We start from the raw sequence: 22979 nt of genomic DNA on the forward strand, positions 1-22979 counted from the left end.
TATTTGAGTTAGCTTTATAAATACTCTACCAGGGTGTGTGTGCGCGCGCGCACTCCAGGGATTGAGTCCAAGGGGCCTTATTCCAGTGAGCCACATCCTCAGTCCTTTTTTTGTTTTTTATTTTGATACAGGGTCTCACCAAATTGCATAGGCCCTTGGTTAGTTGTTGAGGCTGGTTTTGAATTTGTGATCCTCCTGCTCCAGCCTCCCAAGCCCCTGGGATTATAGGCGTGTGCCATCACAACCATTTCCTGGGTAGTTTTTGATAGTTCAGTGTGTGCATATTAGTTAAATTGGATGCCAAAACATTTGAAAGAAATATCTAGCTAAATAAACAGCCAACAGTTATACGCTAATTTCACATAAATGTCAAGCTAAGTATAGTAATTAGGGTTAGGTCTTGAACGACCCATTATGGTGGATAGGACCTTTTTTTTTTTTTAGCATTCATTGGAAAACTTATGTTTTGTTACAGCTCTTTAGTGTTATAAATGCATTAGAGTTTCAACTTCATAATTTGTTACTGAGAGAAGAGGTACAATAAATTCTAGGTAAATCCAAGTGTACATGGTGAACCACTGTAGCAAGGGAGGAGTGAAATACAGATAGCCAAGAGTAAGAACTAGAATAGTTGTAATGCATTAGTTACATAGAAAGTTGTTACTATTAAAAGGATTGACATATGTCCTATATAAAGTGGGCCTTGAAGATATTTAAAATCTAAGGAAACAACCCATAGGAAAAATTCTGAAAATATACATCATGTCCTGAACCTGAAAGAAGAGGTGTGTGTGTGTGTGTGTATATGTACGTATGGATGTATGCAGTGCTTGGCTGTCTTGTGATTTTGAGAGGGGGCAAAATTGATATGTGTAGGACTGGGTCCTGTGGTGCATGCCTATAATCCCAGAGACTTGGGAGCTGAGGCAAGTTCCAGACCAGCTTAAGCAATTTAGTGAGACCCTGTCTCAAAAAACAAAACAAAACAAAACAAAAACAAACCACCATGAGTGTATGTGTGTATTTTTATCTTACTCTGGTCCAGGAAGGATTAAGACTTAAGAATGCTGCTTTAATTATATATTTAAAAACGATGTTTGCATCAGAGGTGGATGAAAAGTAAGATAAGAATAGAGAAAGAAAACAACAAGAAATTAGGGCACTAAACATTTGTTATTGTGGAAATGTAATGATTTTTAGAGAGTAGAGAACTTGCTGGATAGCCACGAGTCTCCTTCTTAGGTATTATTAAGCCATATCCTAGACATAAATACAAATCACATTCACAAGATGAAAATAAATGATGCTCAGAAAAAGTTGATGCGTACTTGTTTGCTCTTTATGTTTTGTGATATTGGGGATTGAACCCAGAGGTGCTTAACCACTGAGTCCATCCCCAGCCCTTTTTATATTTTATTTAGAGACAGGGTTCGCTGAGTTGCCTAGGGCCTTGCCAAATTGCTGAGGCTGACTTTGAGAACTTGGGATCCTCCTGCCTCAGCCTCCCAGGCCTCTGGGATTACAGGCATGTGCCGCCACATCCAGCCTCTTATTTTTTATTTGAGACAGTCTGGATCAATTAACCAGGCTGACCTGGAATGTGATCCTCCTGCTTTAGCCTACCTGGCAATTGGGATTATAGGTGTGTGCCACTGAACCCAGCCACAGTAAGAATTTTAATGCGTTATAGGTTTATGTGTTGATTTTTTTTTTTTCTTTTTACATACATCATTGAAGATTTTTTTTTTTTAACAGAGTAGTGTATGAAGAAAATTAAATACTGGTAGAAATGTTTCTAGAAAGTGATAGACGTGGGTAGAAGTCTGATGTGTTCAGGAATGAAAGGAAGAGCTTTGCCTTCTTGGGGTTGGTAATGGTTTGGTGTGTGATTCTAAGAGACAAGTAAAATAATCCTTATTTTTCTGAGGCTTATGTTCCCGGTTGTCCAGTGTTAAGTGTATATTTTTGTCTTTGTTAGAAACAGATCAGCAATAAAAATGATTCCTTAAATTGTTTTTATTACTTATTTAACATTTAGTCCCCCTCCCCCCATAGATCTCAGGACCTCCCTATTGCTAATGCTCTGCCAGTGAACCACATTCAGCCCTGCTCTACCCTTTACTTAATTACTTTTCTTTCTTTCTTTCTTTTTTTTTGGTACTGGTGATTGAATTCAGGGTCACTTTCCACTGAGCTGTGTTCCCAGCCTTCCCAGCCTTCCCAGCCTTTTCATATTTTATTTTGAGACAGGGTCTCTGTAAGTTGCTTAGAGTTTTGCTCAGTTGCTGAGACTGACTTTGAACTTATCTTTCTGTCTCGGCCTCCTGCGTCACTGGGATCACAGATGTCCACTGTGTCTGGATACCTACTCTCATTTCTGATGTTAGAATTAAATGGAAAAAAACTTGACTTCTCCATTAGTACAATAATGGTTAATGTTTCTACTTAGACCACTCAAAGCATCTGGCAGCCATTTTTATTGTGCCACAAATATCTTATTAGCTTCATTTCTTTTTTGGGGGGATTTATTTTTACTTCTTTTATGCATGTTTTTACTTGATTTAGATGTTCTACATGTAGGTGTTATGTATGTTCTTTTTGAATCAGATGGAACAATGGGTGTGGTCATACAACTTAAAATACCAAGGCTAGCTTATGTTACTACTTTTTAAATGAAGAAAAATTTCAACTTGCGTATGTTTTTTTCCCATCAAAATATTAAAATGTGGGGACTAATGTAGATACCATTAATTTTTTCAAATTATGAAAAATAATTTTGTGTGAATTTATAAATCTGTACCTATATTCTGCTGTTCTAGTAAGATAGTTGAAGTAGACAGGAGCTTCCTGAACATTGGGGGATTTTTTTTGGTATGTTTGAGACAATGAAAAGTCTGAATATTTCGAAAAGTGGGAAGGAATAATCTTAATTCCACAGAGAATAATTGTTTTCATGTTTTGTTGATGGTCCAAACTGAACTACCAAGGAATACAACCCCTCAGGATGGAGAAGAATGCAGAGAAACATGTTATTTGTACAAAACAGATTTATGCTTGAAGCTAGTGAAACTTGACTTTAAAACTCTTTGCTTGAAAACCAGGTTTATCCTGGATAGAATGAACTTTATGCTTCCATTTCTTCCCTCTATGTTAAAATCATCTATAAAAGTGTTCATAATCCCAGCACAATCATGAAAACTGTGGTTTACTTGGAAAAAACTCCATGAACAATGCAAGAGAAAGCATTGTTGAGATTTGTGGTAAATGTACTTTGTAACAATTAAATACTTCAACAGTAAGATGATTTGCATTTAAGAATTCAAGGATTTCATGTGTAGTACCCTTACTACAACAAAGCAGAATGAAACAAGGGACACAGGGCAACTTGAGGTGGTGGCTAGGTTATTACCTTGATTGTGGTGTTGATAGAAACACAGTGTGTGCGTATTTCCAAACTCACCAAATGATATATATTATTTTGTTCATCCCCCTTTTTATTTTATCTGGAATTATTAGTATATGTTGTGAGGAATGGTGTGGTCAGGCAATTTTGAGGGCTACCATTGTGGTTTCAGTTTTGAAGAATTCTGAAAACTGATTAATGAAAATATGTAGTAACCAAGAAGTGAGTATGAGTTTACTTACATTTAAGTTAACATGTATACTTTGATCATAGTAGCTTAAGTTTGGAAAATAAAACTTCTTCCATCTTCAGGAAATTCTTGGTGCTTGCTCATGTGGATCCCATACGAATTTGTGAATTAACCTCATAGCCTTTCATAACTAGGTAGTTTTGTTAGAGGAATAAAAGGCAGTAGTGTGACATGAATTAATTACTTCCAAAGATAATAAATCAGGTTTATATTTATTCAGTGAATGTTACTATAGTCTTTATGAATGTTGAAACATCATATAAAGAGACCTGAAAATGTTGACTAGAAGGCATACCACATACAGCCTAATGGCTGGTTGGTAACAAGCAGCATGGGCTTCCTGGCATTCTTTGGTCTATGTTAATATCAGAAGATAAAAGACACTGTTGGTCACCACTTGGTCAGAACCTAGTGACTCTGTGTAGTTAATGTGTCATGCGACTTACCTATGTAACATTCTCAGATTCTTAGTCTTTTCTTTTTTTTCTTTTTTGGTACCAGGGATTAAACCAGGGCTGCTTAACCACTGAACCACATCCTTAGTCCTTTTTTTTTTTTTTTTTTTTTTTTTTAATATCTATTTAGAGACAGTCTCACTGAGTTACTTAGGGCCTTGCTGAGTTGCTGAAGTTAACTTTGAACTCGTGATCTTCCTGTCTCAACCTCCCAATTCTCTCTCTCTTTCCAGAAAAGAGCAATAAGCTTAGTATGAATTTGGTTTTCTCCCCACAAGTTTTGTTTATGCTGTTTGCTCTGCTGTGTGAGCTTTATTTGTTGAGTCACAGTGTTGAGTTCCATTTGGGTAGTCTTATGTTGGCAAAATATATTTTGTATCAAGTTTTATCAGTGATTTAGAAATAACATTGTAAAGGATTTTGGTTCCTTTCAATGTGTAGATTTTTTCAAAAGTTTATTGTATTCCGTATCACATTTTGTCCAGTAGTATATTTGGTCTGAATTCTTATTTAGGTTGTGACAAAGTTAAACTCTGGGGGAGGAGAAATAATTTTCTTATTTTTTCTCCCAATAATGGAGATGGAACCCAAAGCCTTCTGCATGCTAGGCAAGCACTCTAGTATTGAGCTGCATCCCAGCCCTTTTTTATTTTGAGACAGTCTAGTTAAGTTGCCTAAGCTGCCCTTGAACTTGCCATCTTCCTTCCTGAACCTGTAACTGGGATTTCAGGCTTGTACCACTGTGCCCTGCTGAAAAGTAGTTTCTTTTTGGTCTCTTACTTTTGGTTACCTTTTGTTAACAAAACAATGTCTTTTGAACATAAAAATTTAGATATGTGCAGGGAATAAAATATGTTTAGACATGTATTTTGCTAAAGTAGTTTTTCTAGTCATGTTGATTGGTTTCAAATTGTAGAATTTTTTTGCAGTAATTTTATCCCATTCCATTTTTAGTCCAGTTACAACGCAGGGATCACAACAAACACAGCCGCCACAGAAGCACTATGGCATTACTTCTCCTATCAGCTTAGCAGCCCCAAGGAGACTGACTGCATACTTACACAGAAACTAATTGAGACTCTGAAGCCCTTTGGGGTTTTTGAAGAGGAAGAGGAGCTGCAGCGCAGGTAAGAGTGTGTGTGCGTACGCCTGCTTGCTTATGTGCATATTTGAATGTGTAATATTAACGTTGAAATGAGTGTTTTGAGGCATTCTCTGCTTAATTAGGGTTATCCTCATTTGTTTTCAGACGAGTGATACTTAGGAGAGAGAACTTTAATTTCTTCTACACACAGTTCTGTTCTCTTAATTTTGATTTTTGGTGCTTTTGTTTTTTTATAGTACAAAATTTAGCAGGAGAGATGCTTTATCTAGTGTAATAGTGCTTAGTATATGTTTCTGATCACTTAAAAACAAAAATTAGGAAACCACCTATTTAAAATTTCTTTTCATTCAGTAATGATGTGCAATAGCAAATAGCTTGATACTTGATAATTGTTTTATCCACAGGATTTTAATTCTGGGAAAATTAAATAACTTGGTGAAAGAGTGGATACGAGAAATCAGTGAAAGTAAGGTAAGATTCTTTTTTGGATACAAATTACATTTGTTCTGTATAGCTAACTGAGCTTAGCAATTTGTCTTGTGTCACCTGATCTTACTTGAGAGAATTTAAAATCTTTAACTCGAGATTCTCCTGCCTCAGCCTCCCGAGCTGCAGGTATTACAGGTGTGCCCCACTGTGCCCGGCCCAGTCCTTGCCATTTTTATGTTTTAAGATCTGGTTTCTCTGTTGAGTCTGGCCTCAGTCTTGGGATCCTCTTAACTCAGCTTCTCTAGTAGCTGGGATTACAGGTGTGTGTTACTGGGCACAATGAATTTACTGTAGATGATCACTTTGTTTGCTATGTGTTATTTACCACCAAAAAAAAAAAGAAAAAAAATCCAAATGAAAATGTTTTTTCTAGGACCTGAATTAAGAAATCTTTTGTTACAGTGATCATAATAGCTGTAAACATTCTAATGTGTAGAAGTGTAGCAATATAGTAGTCTCTAACCCACAGGTGACTATTAAATAAAAATTAACCAAAATTAGACATTGATATTCTTAATCACACTATCAATGTTTCTGTACTCAACAGTGGCTACTATATTGGTTGATACAAGAATAGAATGTTATGTCCTTGCAAAAAGTTGTTTTGGAGAGGTGTTTGTCCAAAATATTTGTGTTTCTTTACTGGAAAAGTTCAAAGTTCAGTATTCTAAGGTTGTTTCTCCCTAACTTCTTTGTGGGCCTATTTCTATACACATCTTCCTAGCTTGTTTTATTTTAAAATTTAATTTTTTTAATTAAAATTTTTTTGGTGGGTGTACCAGGTGCTTAACTACCAAGCCACATCCCCAACCCATTTTGTTTTTTTTATTTTGAGACAGGGTCTCACTAAGTTGCTTGGGGCCTCATTTAAGTTGCTAAGGCTGACTTTGAACTTGGCAGTCCTCCTTCCTTAGACTTCAAGCCCCTGCAATTATAAGCATGGGCCACAGTGCCCAGTTTTTTTCTTTTCTTCTTTTAAAAAAAAATCTATCTTCCTTCCTTCCCTCCTCTCTCCCTCCCTCCCTCCCTCCCTTTTTTGAGACCCATGTCTCCCTAAATTTTCAGACAGGGTTGGTGAAACTGGCCTTGAACTTCTGATCCTCCTATCTTAGCCTCCCAAATCACTGGGATTACAGACATGAGCTACTGCAACCAATTTGCTGGCTTATTTTAATAATCAGGCCAGCGTTGCAATTGGGTTTTCTCAGTATTTAAGTATTATTTCTTAAAAATGTTAATAGTTGCTAGACATGTGGTGACACCAGCCTGTAATCCCAGAGACTTGGAAGTCTGAGGGAGCAGGATGGCAAGTTCAAGACCAGCCTGGGAAAAATGAATGAAACCTTGTCTCAAATTAAAAATGGCTGGGATGTAGCATGTGGCTGTGTTGTAGAGTACCCCTGGGTTCAGTCCCTAGTACTACCAAAAAAAAAAAAAAAAATCAATTCACATGTCTTTTTCTATATTGATGGTTAAAAATGCCCTTGAGAGGACTGGGGAGATAGCCCTGGGTTCGATCCCCAGCACCGCCAAAAAAAAAAAAAAAAAAAAAGCCCTTGAGAAACAAAGGCATCCCCGAGTTTTTTGTTTTGTTTTTGTTTTTGTTTTGTTTTTTTTGGGTCAATGAACCTTCATTCATATGTGGTGCTGAGAATTGAACGAAGTGCCTAGCACATGCTAGGTAAGCGCTGTACCACTGCACTAGGAGGACCCCAGCGTGAATCTTTTATTTTAATGACTTTAATTGACTTTATTTTTAGTTGTAGAATTATGTAATGCTTGATTCTATAAAATAAAAGTTCTTGAGTCATTAGAAATTCCTTTTAGGAAAAGTTTTTTTGAATGTAAGTAAACACTAGATCTGTGTCATTTATATTTTTTGAGGAGTGAGGGAGTCATTTCCTATTTTCTGGTTCTGAATAGAGACTTTATTACTAAGGAATTAGAAGTTAAAAAGAAGCTGGGTGCAGTGGCACACATGTAATCCAAGTGGCTGGCGAGGCTGAGGCAGGGGGAGAGTGAATTCAAAGCCAAGCCTCAGCAACTTAGTGAGGCCCTAAGTAACTCAGTGAGATCCTATCTCTAAATAAAAAATGAAAAAGACTAGAGATGTATAACTCAGTGGTTAAGTGCCCCTGGGTTCAATCCCAGGTACCCAAAAAAAAAAAAAAAAAAAAAAAAAAAAAAAAAAGGAACCCAGGGGTGTTTTACCCCTGAACTACACTTCTTCCTCTGATCTATATCCCCAGACCCACCTCTATTGGAAATTTAAAAACACTGAACTACTATTTAGCAATATTGACTTTCAAGTCACTGTTGATATGGCAAAATTATACTCTAATCTGTTAGATATTGCTTTATTCATTGAATAAAATAATCCTTTCCTTTGAGCAGTTATAATGGTTTTATATCCTAACATTACTGAGTTATTTTATGTAGAATCCTTGTCGTGAATAAAAGTCCTGATTCTAACATTGTTCCTGTGGGACCACATGATCTCCTCTATTAATGTTTTTTTTTTACAGTGGTTTCTAGAAATGTGGCAAAATTCAAATAAAGCATGGGTCTTTACCAAAGCTCCTTACTATCTGGGTCTTATGTTCAAAGCTGGTTGAATTCCAAATCAGATTGATCTGTGAAGAGCTGACTTTTTTTTTTTTTTTTAAAGAACCTACAAATAAGTAAGTTTGCACTGTAATTTTACTTGGGTTTGTTTTTGTTTTGCTTTTGATAGGGAATCTCTGAATGTACCCAAAACTGACCTTAAACTTTCAGACTCAAGTGATCTTCCTGCTTAAGCCTCCTGAGGAGCTGGGATTTTAGGCATGCACCACCTTTTTTTTTTTTTCCTTAAAAGTACTTTACATTTAAAGTAGTTTTCTTTGTATTCCATTGGTTACTGTTTTTGTTTCAACAGAATCTTCCACAATCTGTAATTGAAAATGTTGGAGGAAAATTTTACATTTGGATCTTACAGATTAGGAGTACATACAAAAGGTAAAAAATATTTTAATTTTATTTCTTAAAAATTATTTCTTAAAATATAATGTTTTATTTTGTAAAAATTATGATACACTGTCAGTTACTTGAAGTGAATCATGTAAGCTTAGGTTTGCATGGAAGAGAGAGTATTTAAAGGAGTCAGTTATTTAAAGACTAAAAATATATTGGGCTGGAGTTGTGGCTCAGTGGTATAGCGCTTGCCTAGCATTTGTGAGGCACTGGGTTTGATTCTCAGCACTACATATAAATAATGAACAAAATAAAGATCTAAAAAATAAAAAAGACTAACAATGGAAAATAATGCCTTCTTTCATACCTGTTGTGTCTAATGTACTAAAATTAAGTAAAATTTAAAATACACTTCCATTTGAAATTAGCTACATTTTTTATGTTGAATAGCCATATAAGGTCAGTGGCTGCTACTGCATTGGAAAGTGTAGACAGAGAACATTTTTTCTACTGCAGAATTTTTTTTGTGTGTCTATTGGGGGTTGAACCCAGGGGCACTTTACCATTGATCTACATCCCTAGTTCATTTTATTGATTTTGAGACAGGTTCTCACTGAATTTGCTGAGGCTGACCTCAAACTTGTGATCTGACAGCTTCAGCCTCCTGAGAGGCTAGGATTATAGCATGAACCACTGCGCCCAGCTGCAGAGTTCTTTTAGACAGTGCTGTTGTCCGTTATTTAGCAATATTGATCATGCATCTATCTGTCTATTATCATTTTTTCCCACCTAAAGTATGTCACTCCACACATTGGAACAAAAATTAATGAAAGCTTTTAAGAAAACCTTGCGGGTTTTCTTTTCCTCATAACTTTATTGTAGACATATTACAAAATATAGCTTATCAGAAAGCATACTGATACGTGTCCATGGCTTTTGATAATTTTTTGTTACTGGGGATTGAACCCAGGGTGCCTTCTCGCTGAACTACATCCCCAGCCCTTTTAATTTTTTATTTTGAGACAGTGTCTTGCTGAGGCTGGTCTTGAACTTGGCGATCTTCCTGCTTTAGCCTCTCATGTCACTGGAATTACAGGCATGTGCTACTGTGCCTGGCATATCCATGTGTATTTTTTTTAAAAATTTAGTTGTAGATGGACACAATGCTTTTTTTTACATATTTATTTTTATGTGATGATGAGGATAGGATCCAGTGCCTCACATGTGCTAGACAAGTGCTCTACTACTGAACCATAACTTCAACCCATATCCATATTTATTGATAATCACTGAATATTTTCTCATTTATACTTACAGTTATTTCCTCTGTGCAAATAAATACTCAATAAAAATGTTACCATGGCTAAGGGCATTTATTGATTGATTTAAAATTTTTTTTTTACCCAGGCACTGAGTTAAAGTGCTTAATAAGTCTCTGCCAGTTCTCTGTATATTGGTATCCTTCTCTGTTCCCATTTTCCACAGTAATAATACATTTGTTTCTGATGGGTCCTGTGTATTACATACCTTTTCCCTCCTTGGTGATTGTGCTATAAATAAACAGCCATTCCCTCTCTTTACCGTGAAAGTTCTGTCACTTTTCTTTGGACTCCTGGTTTATTTGGGCCCACTGTATATATTACACCATGCTCAGGAACAGATGCATCCTATTAATTACAACTCATTTTTCCTCTAGTGACAATTTTTAGTAAGGGGTGATACTTTTTTTAGAGCTTTCTAGTATAATGTTAAACAGATTCTGTCCATCAATACTGCCTCACAAAGGTGGGAAATAACTTCTTGTAGTGCTTATTAGTGGTCGATGTTTGATTTGTGTTTTTTAAAAATTTTTTTAGGTGCTGATATTGATGCATTGTGTGTTGCACCAAGACATGTTGATCGAAGTGACTTTTTCACCTCGTTCTATGATAAATTGAAATTACAAGAAGAAGTTAAAGATTTAAGAGTATGTAAATGTTTGGGGTGAGAGGAAGGAGTTATAAAATTTATTTAGTCAGTCGAGTGAGTTTATGATATAGCCATCATGTATTGTGCTGTTACAATTTGCCAGACTATTTGAAGCACTGAAGATGTGTTTGCATTTTATTCTTTACAACAAGCCTAAAGTCTTGTAAATATGTAACTCTACATATTAGAAAATAAATATTAAGTAATCAGGCTACAACCACACATCTGATGAAATAGCAGAAATCAAGGATTTAAACCCTGGAGCCTAGAATCTTAAAGCCAGTTGCTGAGAACTTACTTGTGTCAGGAGTCATGCTTAAATTATGTTTAAGCAATTTATTTAATTAGATTTAAATAATTAAGACAGTCATATTTTCAGTTTTCTAGTAAATTCTCACATTTATTTAAAAGTACTAATGTAGTATAAGCCTCAAGTGCAGTTTTAGAGACTGATTTGTTTTCTTTCCTTACAGGCTGTTGAAGAGGCATTTGTACCAGTTATCAAACTCTGTTTTGATGGGATAGAGGTAAGGTGCAATTCAGATGGACAGTTCTTGCTATGTGGTATTACTGAATCAGATGCAGCGTTGGTTAAAAAATTGATATGGTATTTTTTTATTTATTTTTGCAGTGCTGGGAATTATGGTGGGCACTCTACCACTGAGCTACATGCTGTGCCCTGGTTTAATTTTTAATTTTGGACAGGGTCTCACTAAGTTCCTGAGGCTAACTTTAAACTTGGGATCCTCTTGCCTCAGCCTCCCAAGTAGCTGGTATTAAGGTGTGTGCAACCATGCTTGGCCTATCTGGTTATTTTAAAGTAATTCGTGAATTGGTTGAAGAGTAATGCCAACGGTGTTTTAAAAATGGAAATTATAGCTGGGCTCTGTGGTTCATGCCTGTAATCCCAGCAACCTTGGAAGCTGACACAGGAGAATTGCATGTTTGAAGCCAGCCTCAGCAACTTAGTGAGGCCTGTAAGCAATCTTGTGAGACCCTGTCTCAAAAATAAAGGACTACGGATGTTGCTTCGTGGTTAGGCGCTTGTGCGCGTGCATATTCACACACACACACACACAAAGTGACTTGCCTATCCTTTGTAGTATACACTATTTACATTGATTGATTGATTGTACCAGGGATTAACCCCTCACCTAAGTTGCTGAGGCTGACCTTGAATTTGCCATCCTCCTGCCTCAGCCTCCTGGGTTGCTGGGATTACAGTCCTGTACACCTAACCAAGATGACTAGTTCTCATTTAAATGCCAAGTGAAATTAGGAACTGAAACATAAGGAGACTTAAGACCAAATGCTACTACAAATAATTTCTTGGTAGTTTTCATATGCAAATTTGTTTGTTTTTGTTTTATTGAGGCAATAAAATAGTGTACATATGCAGATAGCACTTTGCCTTAACTTCCTTTAAATATTTAAAAAGTGGGGAGGAAAAATAAATTGATAATGTATGTGTTGAAATATTTTCTGGTAGGATTTAGAACTCAAGTTGTCAGATTGTGTGCATTTCTCCTTGCTGTTTTTGGCAAATGCAGTGAAGATAATTGGAACAAAGCAGATGGTGAAACAAGTTTAGTTATTTATTATGGTACTTTTACTGTACAAATGGTGCTAGAATGTCCCTGATGTTAATGGCAAAGATGATAAAATTTTGTAAGTGGAGTAAATGATAACTTAATGGTTTTACAAAAAAAGGTAGTTCTTCCGAATTGCATAAGATGTCAACTCTTAATCTTTTTAAAAGTCAAACTAAGCTGAATGAGATTACGTATGCTTGTAATTGCATCATCTGAGAGACTAAGGCTTTAAGATCACAAGTTTAAGGCCAGCCTGAACAATTTATCCTGGCCTGTCTCACATTTATTTTTTTAAAATATTTTTAGTTATAGATGGACACAATACCTTTTATTTATTTTTATGTGGTGCTGAGGATTGAACAAGCACTCTACCTCTGAGCACAACCCTAGGCCCCCTGGCTTACATTTATTTAAAAGTGGTAATGTGCTGACCTTGGGTTAATCTCTAGTACTATCAAAGAAAAAAGTCAGTTGAATTCTATAAGCTTTTCAAGATTAGATTTAACTCCTGGCTGTTTTAGGCTGGGCTATCTCTAGTGCTTTGATTTTGTTTCACTCAAAACTGAAATTTGGAGCTGGGTGCAGTGACATATACTTGTAAATCCCAGCTACTTGGGAGGCTGAAACGGGAGGATTGAAAGTTCCAGGCCATCGAGGACTGTCTCAAAATTTAAAAAAGTACTGGGGTATAGCTCCCTTGGGATTAATCCCCAATACAAATAAATAAATAATGAATACAATAGAAACAAAAAGATACTGTAATATGGACATATAAATTTTTACATATAAGGTGCTCTATTTATTGGTAGGTATTTTTTAGATAAGTATAAAGATATTTGTCCTTTTTTATCACCTATTAATCATTTGTGACAATTCATAAGAGATAGAGTTAATTAATTTCATTGTATGCATTTTAGCAATCTTAGTAACTTAAGTATAATTAAATGATAATTTGTACCAGTTGCATTTCATATTTCCATGCTTTAGCATCTAGTTAAAATACCTGTGATATTCTGGGTACAGTAATGCATGTTTATAATCTCATATAATGAGGCTGAGGCAGTAGGATCACAAGTTGGAAACCAGTATGGGCAACTTAGACCCTCTATCAAAATAAAAAGGACTAGGGATATAGTTTAGTAGTAGAGTATCCCTGGGTTCGGTCCTCAGTATTGCAGAAAACCTCATAAAAACAAAATAAAAAATAGAAACCCCAAAAAACTATGACGTGAATTAATAATTACACATTTCTGTGGGTGGGCACTGTTAGGTTTGTTAATTGATGGCAAGATATTGACTTTCAGTAGGTTTTTTTTTTTTTTTTTAAATACAGAAATGCCTTTAAGAGTAGTTTGACAGATATGGAATGTTAAGTTTTGTTTTTGTTTTAGATTGATATTTTGTTTGCAAGATTAGCACTGCAGACTATTCCAGAAGATTTGGACCTACGAGATGACAGTCTGCTTAAAAATTTAGATATAAGATGCATAAGAAGTCTTAATGGTATGTCAAAAAGCCTACCTCCTTTTGCTTAGTTGGAGTTGTTAACACATGCTGTTGTTTTTAAACCTTTAATGAAACTTTTTATAGCCATTTTGTTAATTCCAAATGTGCTTTACTTAATAGATTAGAGAAGTGACTGGTAGTTTTACTCATTGGTATTTTTTTCTTATGAGCTTAAAAAGACTGATATTTGTACTCTTGCTATAAATATAAGTTTTACTCTGCAACCCTAATTAATTTGATCCTGATATCCTTTTGTAATGGTATCAGTTAAGTTAAAAAAGGCAATTTTTTTAAAAAACAATTTTATATTAGCATAACATCAGACTTGGACAACAGCTTTTAAGAACTCAAGTAGACTGAATCCTTCTCAGTGTATCTGGATAGGAAAAAATTTATGAGTTGCAGTTTGAGATTAGGCAAATTAGTTCAATTTCTTTGATTTGCAGCATTGCTTGTGGTAGGAGAGAAATGTTTCAGAATTTGTATTTTTTGTCTTTTTATTGAATTAAGTTACTGATTATAACAAATGAAAGTTTCTGCTGGATTTGTTATCAGTGTCAGAAAATTAAGAAGTGGTGTTACCATTCAACCTTTGACGATTTCATGTTCTGTTTTTTTCACTCCTATTAATCAGGTTGCAGGGTAACCGATGAAATTTTACATCTAGTACCAAACATTGACAACTTCAGGTTAACTCTGAGAGCTATCAAACTGTGGGCCAAACGTGAGTTCAGAATTTGTTGGCTAGCTTATTAAAAACATTTAAACATTTGTTCAGCACTAACTTCTCTTTTTGCTTTTCCCTTATCAACAGGCCACAACATCTATTCCAATATATTAGGTTTCCTCGGTGGTGTTTCCTGGGCTATGCTAGTAGCAAGAACTTGCCAGCTTTATCCAAATGCAATAGCATCAACTCTTGTACATAAATTTTTCTTGGTATTTTCTAAATGGTATGTGTTTAGATTATATTAAAATAAAATTGATTGTAGACACTGAAGTTTAGTCTTATTTCTATGACATTTCTGCAGCTGGTTTCAGATTCAAATTTTAGTTCATGAAAATAGCCATTTAGGTAGCCTCGGAGATCACAATGAATATTATGGAAGACTTGAACTCCATTTCTTTTCCCTAGCTTTGCCAGGATAGTAAATCAGATTCTATTTGTACTTAACTTGCATAATCCTGCCCTCCAAATAAACTGAATTTTAGCTGTAGCTTTTGCTAAAATCCAGTTTATCAGTAGGTTGGCATATATGTTACTTTTGGATAAAACTTCTACACACCACTTCTTTCACTTTTTGAATATTTTTGAATCCATACACCATTTATTTTTGTGATTATATATATTTTTTCTTTCAGCTGTTCATTTGTCTTTGGTTAAATATTAAAGATATCAATATTTTTATAAAAACTTAAAAGAATAATGTTTTATATAATGTACAAATCAACATTATATATTAATGAATAAGTGCTTGGAAAAAAGCTGGTTTCTGGACCCAGACATTAATATTGGGGAGTTTTTTTTTTTTTTTTTTTTAAGTTCCCGTAAAAAATTTTTTTTCAGTATGTCCGGTATTTGTCACCATGGTTTCATTTAAGAAAAGAAAGATAATTACCATTTCAGAATAGTTGCTTTGGCCCCATAGGTGAGGGTTGTTGGGTTTTAATCAGATTTCCTTCAGAGATTTAAATCTTCCCAGTTTCTGCCAGCTCATTCCCATCCTACACCTGCGAAAGACATTATTGTTTCTAGTAATTTTATAAAAATCAGAGTTTTTGGAGACAATTTATAATTTATAACCATACCACACATTCTCATACACATTCTGCTATTTTGGGATTTGAAAGCACATTTTAATTACATATAATAAGCTTAGTGTGATAAGATTAAGAATATCAGAATGTCTTTTAAGGCTACACATATATAACTGTTTTCAAGAAGCTAACCTTGATATTAAGGAAGGGGGCAAATGTTTTCCACTTTTAAATTTCTTCCATAAGGACTGATGTGCTTATTTTATTAAAGATTGCATCCTGGAAACACTGTGTTCACACCACAGACTTTTACTACACTTACTCATGTTACAACTTTTAAGTCATAAGATGGAGAAAATTTGTCTTAATTTTTATTATTTTTTATACCATACGAGGATAGGATTTTGTCTTTCAAGAGGGTTTATCCTGTTCAAGGTTTAGGTGAAAGCATCAAATATCTTGGTGGTGCTTTTTTATTTACATGGTGCTTTATCAGTTCTTTTAAGAGAGAAGATATTTGACTTCAATTTGAAAAAGCTACCAAATGGTTTAATTTTATAGTTACAGAACTATTTCAAGTAGTCTTACCATCAACAGAAAGGAATGAAAGGTTGTATATACCAAAATGAATGAAGAAGGATCACATTCACAAATGCTGTATGTTTAACAAAATACTTTTAGATGATAATATCCAATAGTCTTATCAAGTGCTACAATCTTTTTAAACAGGGAATGGCCAAATCCAGTGCTATTGAAACAGCCTGAAGAATGCAATCTTAATTTGCCTGTATGGGACCCAAGGGTTAGTGTATTATTTTTTCCCCTACAAATTCACACTGTGCAATAACAAGTAAAAGTCATCTGCATAAACTTCAGGGAGACCTCCCAGCATTTTACGTATGAGTGGACATGTCCGTATTACACTTTCTTCTAGATTACTTCATCTATAATTGTCCTCTGATGTGAGAAGCATAATGATGTACCCTGTAAACTACATTTAATTGTACATAGTTTTTAATACAAATTTCACTAACATTTTAATTTATTCTATATAGAACTACCTTGTAAGCAAAGTTGTGTGGGCATTTGTGCTAAAAAAAATAATAAAAGGATACTAAAAATCCCTGTATTTTTTTTTATTTGATCTAAATATTTGTTAAAATGGGGTTATTGTAGGAAAGCTGTTGCTTAATGTTTACATGTGGTAGATAACTTCTAAGCAGTATCATTCTAATTACAATGATGTAAAAATTGTTTTAGATATTTCAGATTATAAAACATGGTTGGGCTGAAGAAAGCTTCCATTTTGTTTGGGAAGTTATGACATTACACATTTTAAATGTTAATAACATGAACTTTATTGACAAATTTAGGTTTGACTACAACTCTAGGTTTATGAAATTCTATTTTTCTGAATTAACTTGCCATCTTACTATTATACCAAAAATTTGTTTTTAATAAGTTCGTTGAATTACATGAAGCTATGTATTTTCAAGTTTTCCAAACCTCAGGAATTTAATTTTGGAGGATGGTAATTTACAGTTTCCTTTGTGGAAATATGCTACTTACTATTATGTAGACTAGCAGTTATTAAATCATTCCTGTATCTTTTAAAATGATATCAACAAGGACTTGTAGTTTCACTATGTGTTAATCAGCCTTAAACTCCTTATAACTTAAGGGTATATTAAAAACTTAAGTTTCCGTCTTGTTTTAAATTAGTTTTATACAGAACATTTCATGAAAGTGTAATTGCGTGCACATCCCCATTTCTATTGAATAAAGAAAAACTTAAGTATCAGTAGATTTTCAGGTAGAACTTTCTTTGCTTAAGCAGGCACACTATTTCTAATAAGGTTGCCCAAATAGTCATGCCCATATGATAGAAACAAACCATGATTTAGACCAACTCCCTGATTTTATAAAGAATTCCTTAAAAACAATGTCACCTTACATGGTTTTTCTTTCTCAACTCCAGCTGTGAATGAAATAAAATTTAAACATTGGTTCAGTTTAACAAGGGGTAAAAAGTCCAAGTATCTGTTGCATATGTACTTGAAGAAACTGATTGGCTGTTGTTGTATGTAGGTAAACCCCAGTGATAGGTACCATCTTATGCCTATAATTACACCAGCATACCCACAGCAGAACTCCACGTACAATGTGTCCGTTTCAACACGGATGGTCATGGTTGAGGAGTTTAAACAAGGTAAGTGTTCATCCTTATACTCTCCTTTATACGTGAAGGATTTACATACCATTGTAGAATCAGTAGTTCGCTATAAAATTTAATTGAAGAAATGGTTCACTGAAATGGATCTTGGAATTCAGTTTTGTTTATAGTATATATCAGAATTGACTGAAAAATTTAAATTTAGGTAATTTATTTTTGATTATATGTTGGAAGATTAAAAAACACTTAAATTGCTGCCCATTTATCGGCTGACTTAGTGCTGTATTGTTGCCTTGTAAAATTAGAATTGCTAGAATGCTTTTGTCTCCAATGGGACTTGAGGGATGCTAAGGAAGCTTCTTACTTTTGGCAAAGAGCTTTCAGAAGGATTAGGACCAAACCGCTCAGTTTTAGGGGAACTTAACTTTTTTGAACCCTACTTTTATTATAAATTTAAAGATACAGCTCCTACCCTCTGGCCTTTGAGAGAAGTAACTGGAATGGGATTGTTTGGATGACAAAGTAGTGAAAAAGCTCTTTGAGTATCAGCTTTAACTTTAGAAGTTTAGAATTCTTTCCTTTATGGGAAGATGCTTGTATTCCTTTAGAGATAGCAGCTAACTTGACTTTTAGAAATGTAAGGAAAAAAATATGTGGACAATTTTTTCTTTTCACATAACTATAGTGCTTCAGTTTTGTGAAAATCATGTGAACATGCCATTTTAGCATGTGAACATGCCATTTTAGCATAATGGTGCTTTACTGGAAATCAGGCTCTCTGAAAACTCAACTTTTTTGAAAAATCTGTATATATGTAAGAATATGCTTATAAGTCATAAACTAAATATTTTTAAATTTGCAGTTTTTGAATTATAATGAATGCATGTGCTTATGTGTAAGATTATTTAAAATTCTAGATTGTTAGACTGAAGCATGCAAATATTTTAATATGTTTTTAATTTAGGTCTTGCTATCACAGATGAAATTTTGCTGAGTAAGGCAGAATGGTCCAAACTTTTTGAAGCTCCAAACTTCTTTCAAAAGTACAAGTATGTATTTTAAGGCATGTTGAACATGTTCTTTTAAGTAATGGTTTAATGGTAGCATATATGTTACCTGTTCTTAATAGACTAATGTAGTTTTGGATTTCCCTTCCTCTCACCCAGGACATACCATTTTTGTAAATAGTTCTTTATCTTTGTCAGTGTAATATGTGGCCCCTCTAGTTTTGCTTCAGCAAGAGTGTGGTGATCCCTATATTAGTCTTGATCAAAACAGGATATCCATTTACCCTGGCAAATGGGTGAACTATTAAGAGCTGTAATTGCACTTCTATTAGAAAATGAAATATTTTCATCTAGTTCTGGATACTTGTTTTAACACTAAACTTCTTTAGAACAGGGATGTAGCTAGTAAAATGCTAATACGTAGCATTATATTAGTAATGTCCTAGCATTTCACTCCTAATGTTAATAGCCACTTTCAAATATTTCTACAGTTAGTTTTTTGGGATCTAAGCGGGTTAATAATATTTAGTATTGGTTTTAATATAATGGTTCAATACCTTAGGTTAAAATCTTCATTAGTTTGGGTTGGTTTGATGAAAATGTGTTACAAACATATTTTTTAAAACAAACACATAAACAAACACGGACTTGCACTTTTATTTGCCAGAGTCCCACAATTTTTTTGAATGCTCGAAACTTTCCTGATCGTGTTGGATTGTGTTTTGTAATAATCAATAATCAAAGCAAGATTACTTTATGCTATTTCCCCAATTAAAAAGAATGATGACCTTTATGATGCCTCTGTGTTTTCTGTGTCTTTTGAATGAAAAAGTAATAATGGAACCAGCTTAATTACTGTGTTCTGGGAGCACTATGTTGTCAGTAAAAATTTAAATAGTTTATTTAATCTTGTTTTATTATTCACCTTATATTGTCCTTCCATATGGCAGATAATTATTGTTTAATGTTGAGGAAGCCACCTTCGGACTTTTAATAAATGTATATATATTGATAGTTTAAAAATTATGAGACATAAGTATGTGAAAGGAGAAAAACAAAGATCTCATAATATCAGCATCTCTTAATTCCTGAGAATCAAAAGTGAATTCTTTTCCTATGTAACTTATGTGAATAAGAGGGAGATGGAACAAGGTTCTTCAGAATATCTACTTAAGTGGTTTCTTTCATTTTAAGAAAGATTAACATCAAATTGAACAAACCTTGCCAGTGTCATTTCATTTGAATAGCTATTACTAGAACTTTGGTGCTTGTTTTAAAAAGCTTGTTTAATATTTCATTTAATTTTTTTAGACTTTATTTTTTGCCCAATAATATCTATAAGGTCTTTGATAAAGAGATTATATATTCCCATGGTGGTGCATACCTATATTCCTGCTGATTTGGGAGACTAAGGCAGGACAATGGAAAGTTTGAGGCCATCCTCAGCAACTACTAAGCAACTTAGTGAGACCCTGTCTCAAAAAACAAAATGACTACAGTATTGGCTCAGTGGTAAAGCCCCTCTGCATTCAATTCCTAGCACACCCCCCCACCAAAAAATTAGTGTATCTTGAAGCAGTCAAGTCCTTGTAGCATTTTTACAAAGACTTAAATAGATAGGAGGAAATACCAAAAGTTTTTTTAAGGAAAATTTATTTCACCCAAGTATCCTGGGGAAATTAATACTTAGAAATATTATATTGGGTTAATTTTATCCTTACCAATTCTATGTATATTTTATGTCTTTTCTGAAAATGTCCTCTTCAGGGTACAGTGATGATTATCCTTAGGCTTTTGGAGGTATTCACAGGTTGAATTTAAATATCTTTATTTGAAATGCCTCAAAGATTGACTGTATGGCTGCATTGAAATCCTTATTTTCCCTATGATTGAAAGTTGGTTAAGCATTATTTGAAGCATATCCTGAAGGTACTGCCGTTTCGTATGCATAGAGTTCTAATATACCTTCCTTTCATGGGAGGTAGGGAACTGTAGAGGACATTTTATTTGTCTTAAAAAGCAGGCTAATATTCCAAAAGAACATAAGCCTATCTTGAGACAAAGGAGTAATATTGTTCTGCAAAAATTTAAAGAGTTCTAAGAAAATATTTTTTGTATTTCTCCTTTAAGATATAAACTTAGCTATTAAGTAAGCTAGCAGTGAAGTAAATAACATTAGGAAATGCTGGTACTTAACAGGCATTATGTTTCACTAGGATGCAAGGAAGGAAAAGCCAGAAATTTTAATGACGTTTGTACATACAAAATGATTTTAGATTTAAAATTTGTTTAAAAAATTTAAGGATTTTCGTTTAAGGATTTTTGATTAAGATTTTCTTTTCCGTGTTCATATCTGAACTGTCTTCTATTTAAGTAAAATTGAGATGAAATAGCAAGGAAACCTTAAAAAAGCTTTTGTTAAGTAACTGTTTAGATAACATGACTAAATTTAAGTGCTCATGGCCTTTTTACAAGGATTTTAATTCAGGGTACATTTTCATAGTTAAATTTTTATTAGAAGCCATGTGTCTAAATTTTGGGAAAAAGTAATGACTGCTGCCTTGACTTTAAAGTGTGTCATGAAGGCATTTGAGACTGTTGACACATGGTGATTATGAAAACGGGCTCAAAAATATGCTAGATTAGAATTGCTTTTCTTGCTTTCTATTGAATGTCAGCTCTGGTTTAGGCTTTAGAGAATGAATTTGGATTTGGTTTATTGCTTGGGTGAGTGTTTTTCTAATGACTAAAGTATTTGCAATTTATTTCTATTAAACTTAATTATTGCATTTCATACCAATTCAAATTTTGCTTAAATTTGAGTAGATAACACTTAACTTCATTAATTCTTGAGAGTAATCTTTTACCTTTTGTAAATGTGGGCATTTGTGCAGAAACCTTGTACAGAGGTGGAAAAGACTTCCCCTATTTCAATAAGAATTAAAATTGAAGTTGTAACCTTCAAAACTTTAAATTTGAATTGCCAACAAAATTATGATCAAATGGATTATCTACTATGCCTTCCAAATAGAGAACATGGTGCTGTATCATTTAGAAACTGGGTGATTTGACCGTCCTGCTGGGTGAAGCCAGATAATTTATGCCTGATTTTTATACTTTGTTTTCTGCTCTTCAGAGTTGCTACACTTGTGCAAAGAGTTCTTTCTTCATCTATCCTCCACCCTCCTCTTTTTTTTTTTTTTTTTTTAATCAATTCACTTTTTTCTTTTTCTTTCTTTTTTTTCTTTGAGGGAGAAAGGGAGGTAACTGGGGATTGAACCCAGAGTCATTCTATCAGTGAGCCACATCCCTGGCCCTTTTTATTTTTTATTTTGAGACAGGGTTTTGCGAAGTTTTTCAGGACTTTGCTAAATTGCTGAGACTGGTCTCAAACTTTGCAGTCTTCACTACCTCAGCCTCCTGAGTTGCTGGGAAGGTTTTTGCCACTGTGCACCCAGCTCAGTTGAGTCTTTTTAATAGAAACCTAGATGACCTAGAAATTAGGTTCCTGAGATTGTTAGGATTTTGTTTGATTTGAGTATGGGTTTCTCTACATAAAGTGCACAGATTTTAGTGTTTTTGTGTTACTTTATTGACTGCTCTACATACTTGGCTTGTTCCCAAATAACCCTAAACAAATAGGAAAGGAAGTACTAAGTTTCTGTGGATTTGAACTGTATTTTTACATAGCTATATTCACATTTTCATATGTTTATATCATAGACCTTATTTTTATATGTTTACATATGTACATCTCATTTTTTAATTACCTGTTACTTTTAAGTTACTTCAAATTAACTCACTTGAAATTTACAATACTTCTGCCACTAAGATAGGTACTGTTATCTCACTTGATACATGATGTATGCAAGTCTTAGAACAGTTTAGGTTTACAACTATTTTTCAAATATATTGTGAGCATAATTAATAAAATAACTTATTGGGATGTTTTATGGAAGTATTATTTTAAAAATGCTTAAATTTGTCAGGCTTTCTTTAACCTTGTCTAAATGTCCTGAGAGTGACCTGTTTCTTGAAACTGGTTGATAGTGTTTTTCTGGGGGAAGGAAGGGAGTCAATATAAATGTGAGAGAACACGTCAAAAGGATTTTAGACTTTTTAGAAAATAAAATAAGAATTTTGGTTGCATTTTTATTTTCCTAACTAGTATTTATATGAGCTGTGAGATTTAGCTTCTAGCACTTACTAGATAGATATTGGGGAAGGACTTATTTGACTGAACTTCTTTAGTTGGAGGAAAATGGATTATATACTTTAGTCATAAGTAGTTTTGAAAAGATTAAAAAAGACATTTGTTAGT

At 34.1% G+C, this 22979-nt stretch overlaps 1 protein-coding gene across 4 annotated transcripts in view; it reads left to right on the forward strand.

Annotated features, from left to right (window-relative positions):
- The window catches only part of Papola (poly(A) polymerase alpha), a 60745-nt gene that overhangs the window by 10703 nt on the left and 27063 nt on the right, over positions 1-22979 (forward strand). For all 4 annotated transcript variants that reach the window (XM_047542331.1, XM_047542333.1, XM_047542332.1 and 1 more), the window contains exons 2-12: positions 5063-5235; positions 5618-5684; positions 8620-8699; positions 10511-10620; positions 11096-11149; positions 13606-13717; positions 14355-14444; positions 14535-14673; positions 16208-16280; positions 17567-17687; positions 18616-18700. In XM_047542331.1, coding sequence (XP_047398287.1) covers positions 8645-8699; positions 10511-10620; positions 11096-11149; positions 13606-13717; positions 14355-14444; positions 14535-14673; positions 16208-16280; positions 17567-17687; positions 18616-18700 — 839 coding nt within the window. In that variant the 5' untranslated portion in view covers positions 5063-5235; positions 5618-5684; positions 8620-8644. The remainder of the gene's footprint in view (positions 1-5062; positions 5236-5617; positions 5685-8619; positions 8700-10510; positions 10621-11095; positions 11150-13605; positions 13718-14354; positions 14445-14534; positions 14674-16207; positions 16281-17566; positions 17688-18615; positions 18701-22979) is intronic.

The sequence above is a fragment of the Sciurus carolinensis genome, chromosome 2 (genome assembly GCF_902686445.1).
Source record: "Sciurus carolinensis chromosome 2, mSciCar1.2, whole genome shotgun sequence".
Classification (NCBI taxonomy): domain Eukaryota; kingdom Metazoa; phylum Chordata; class Mammalia; order Rodentia; family Sciuridae; genus Sciurus; species Sciurus carolinensis.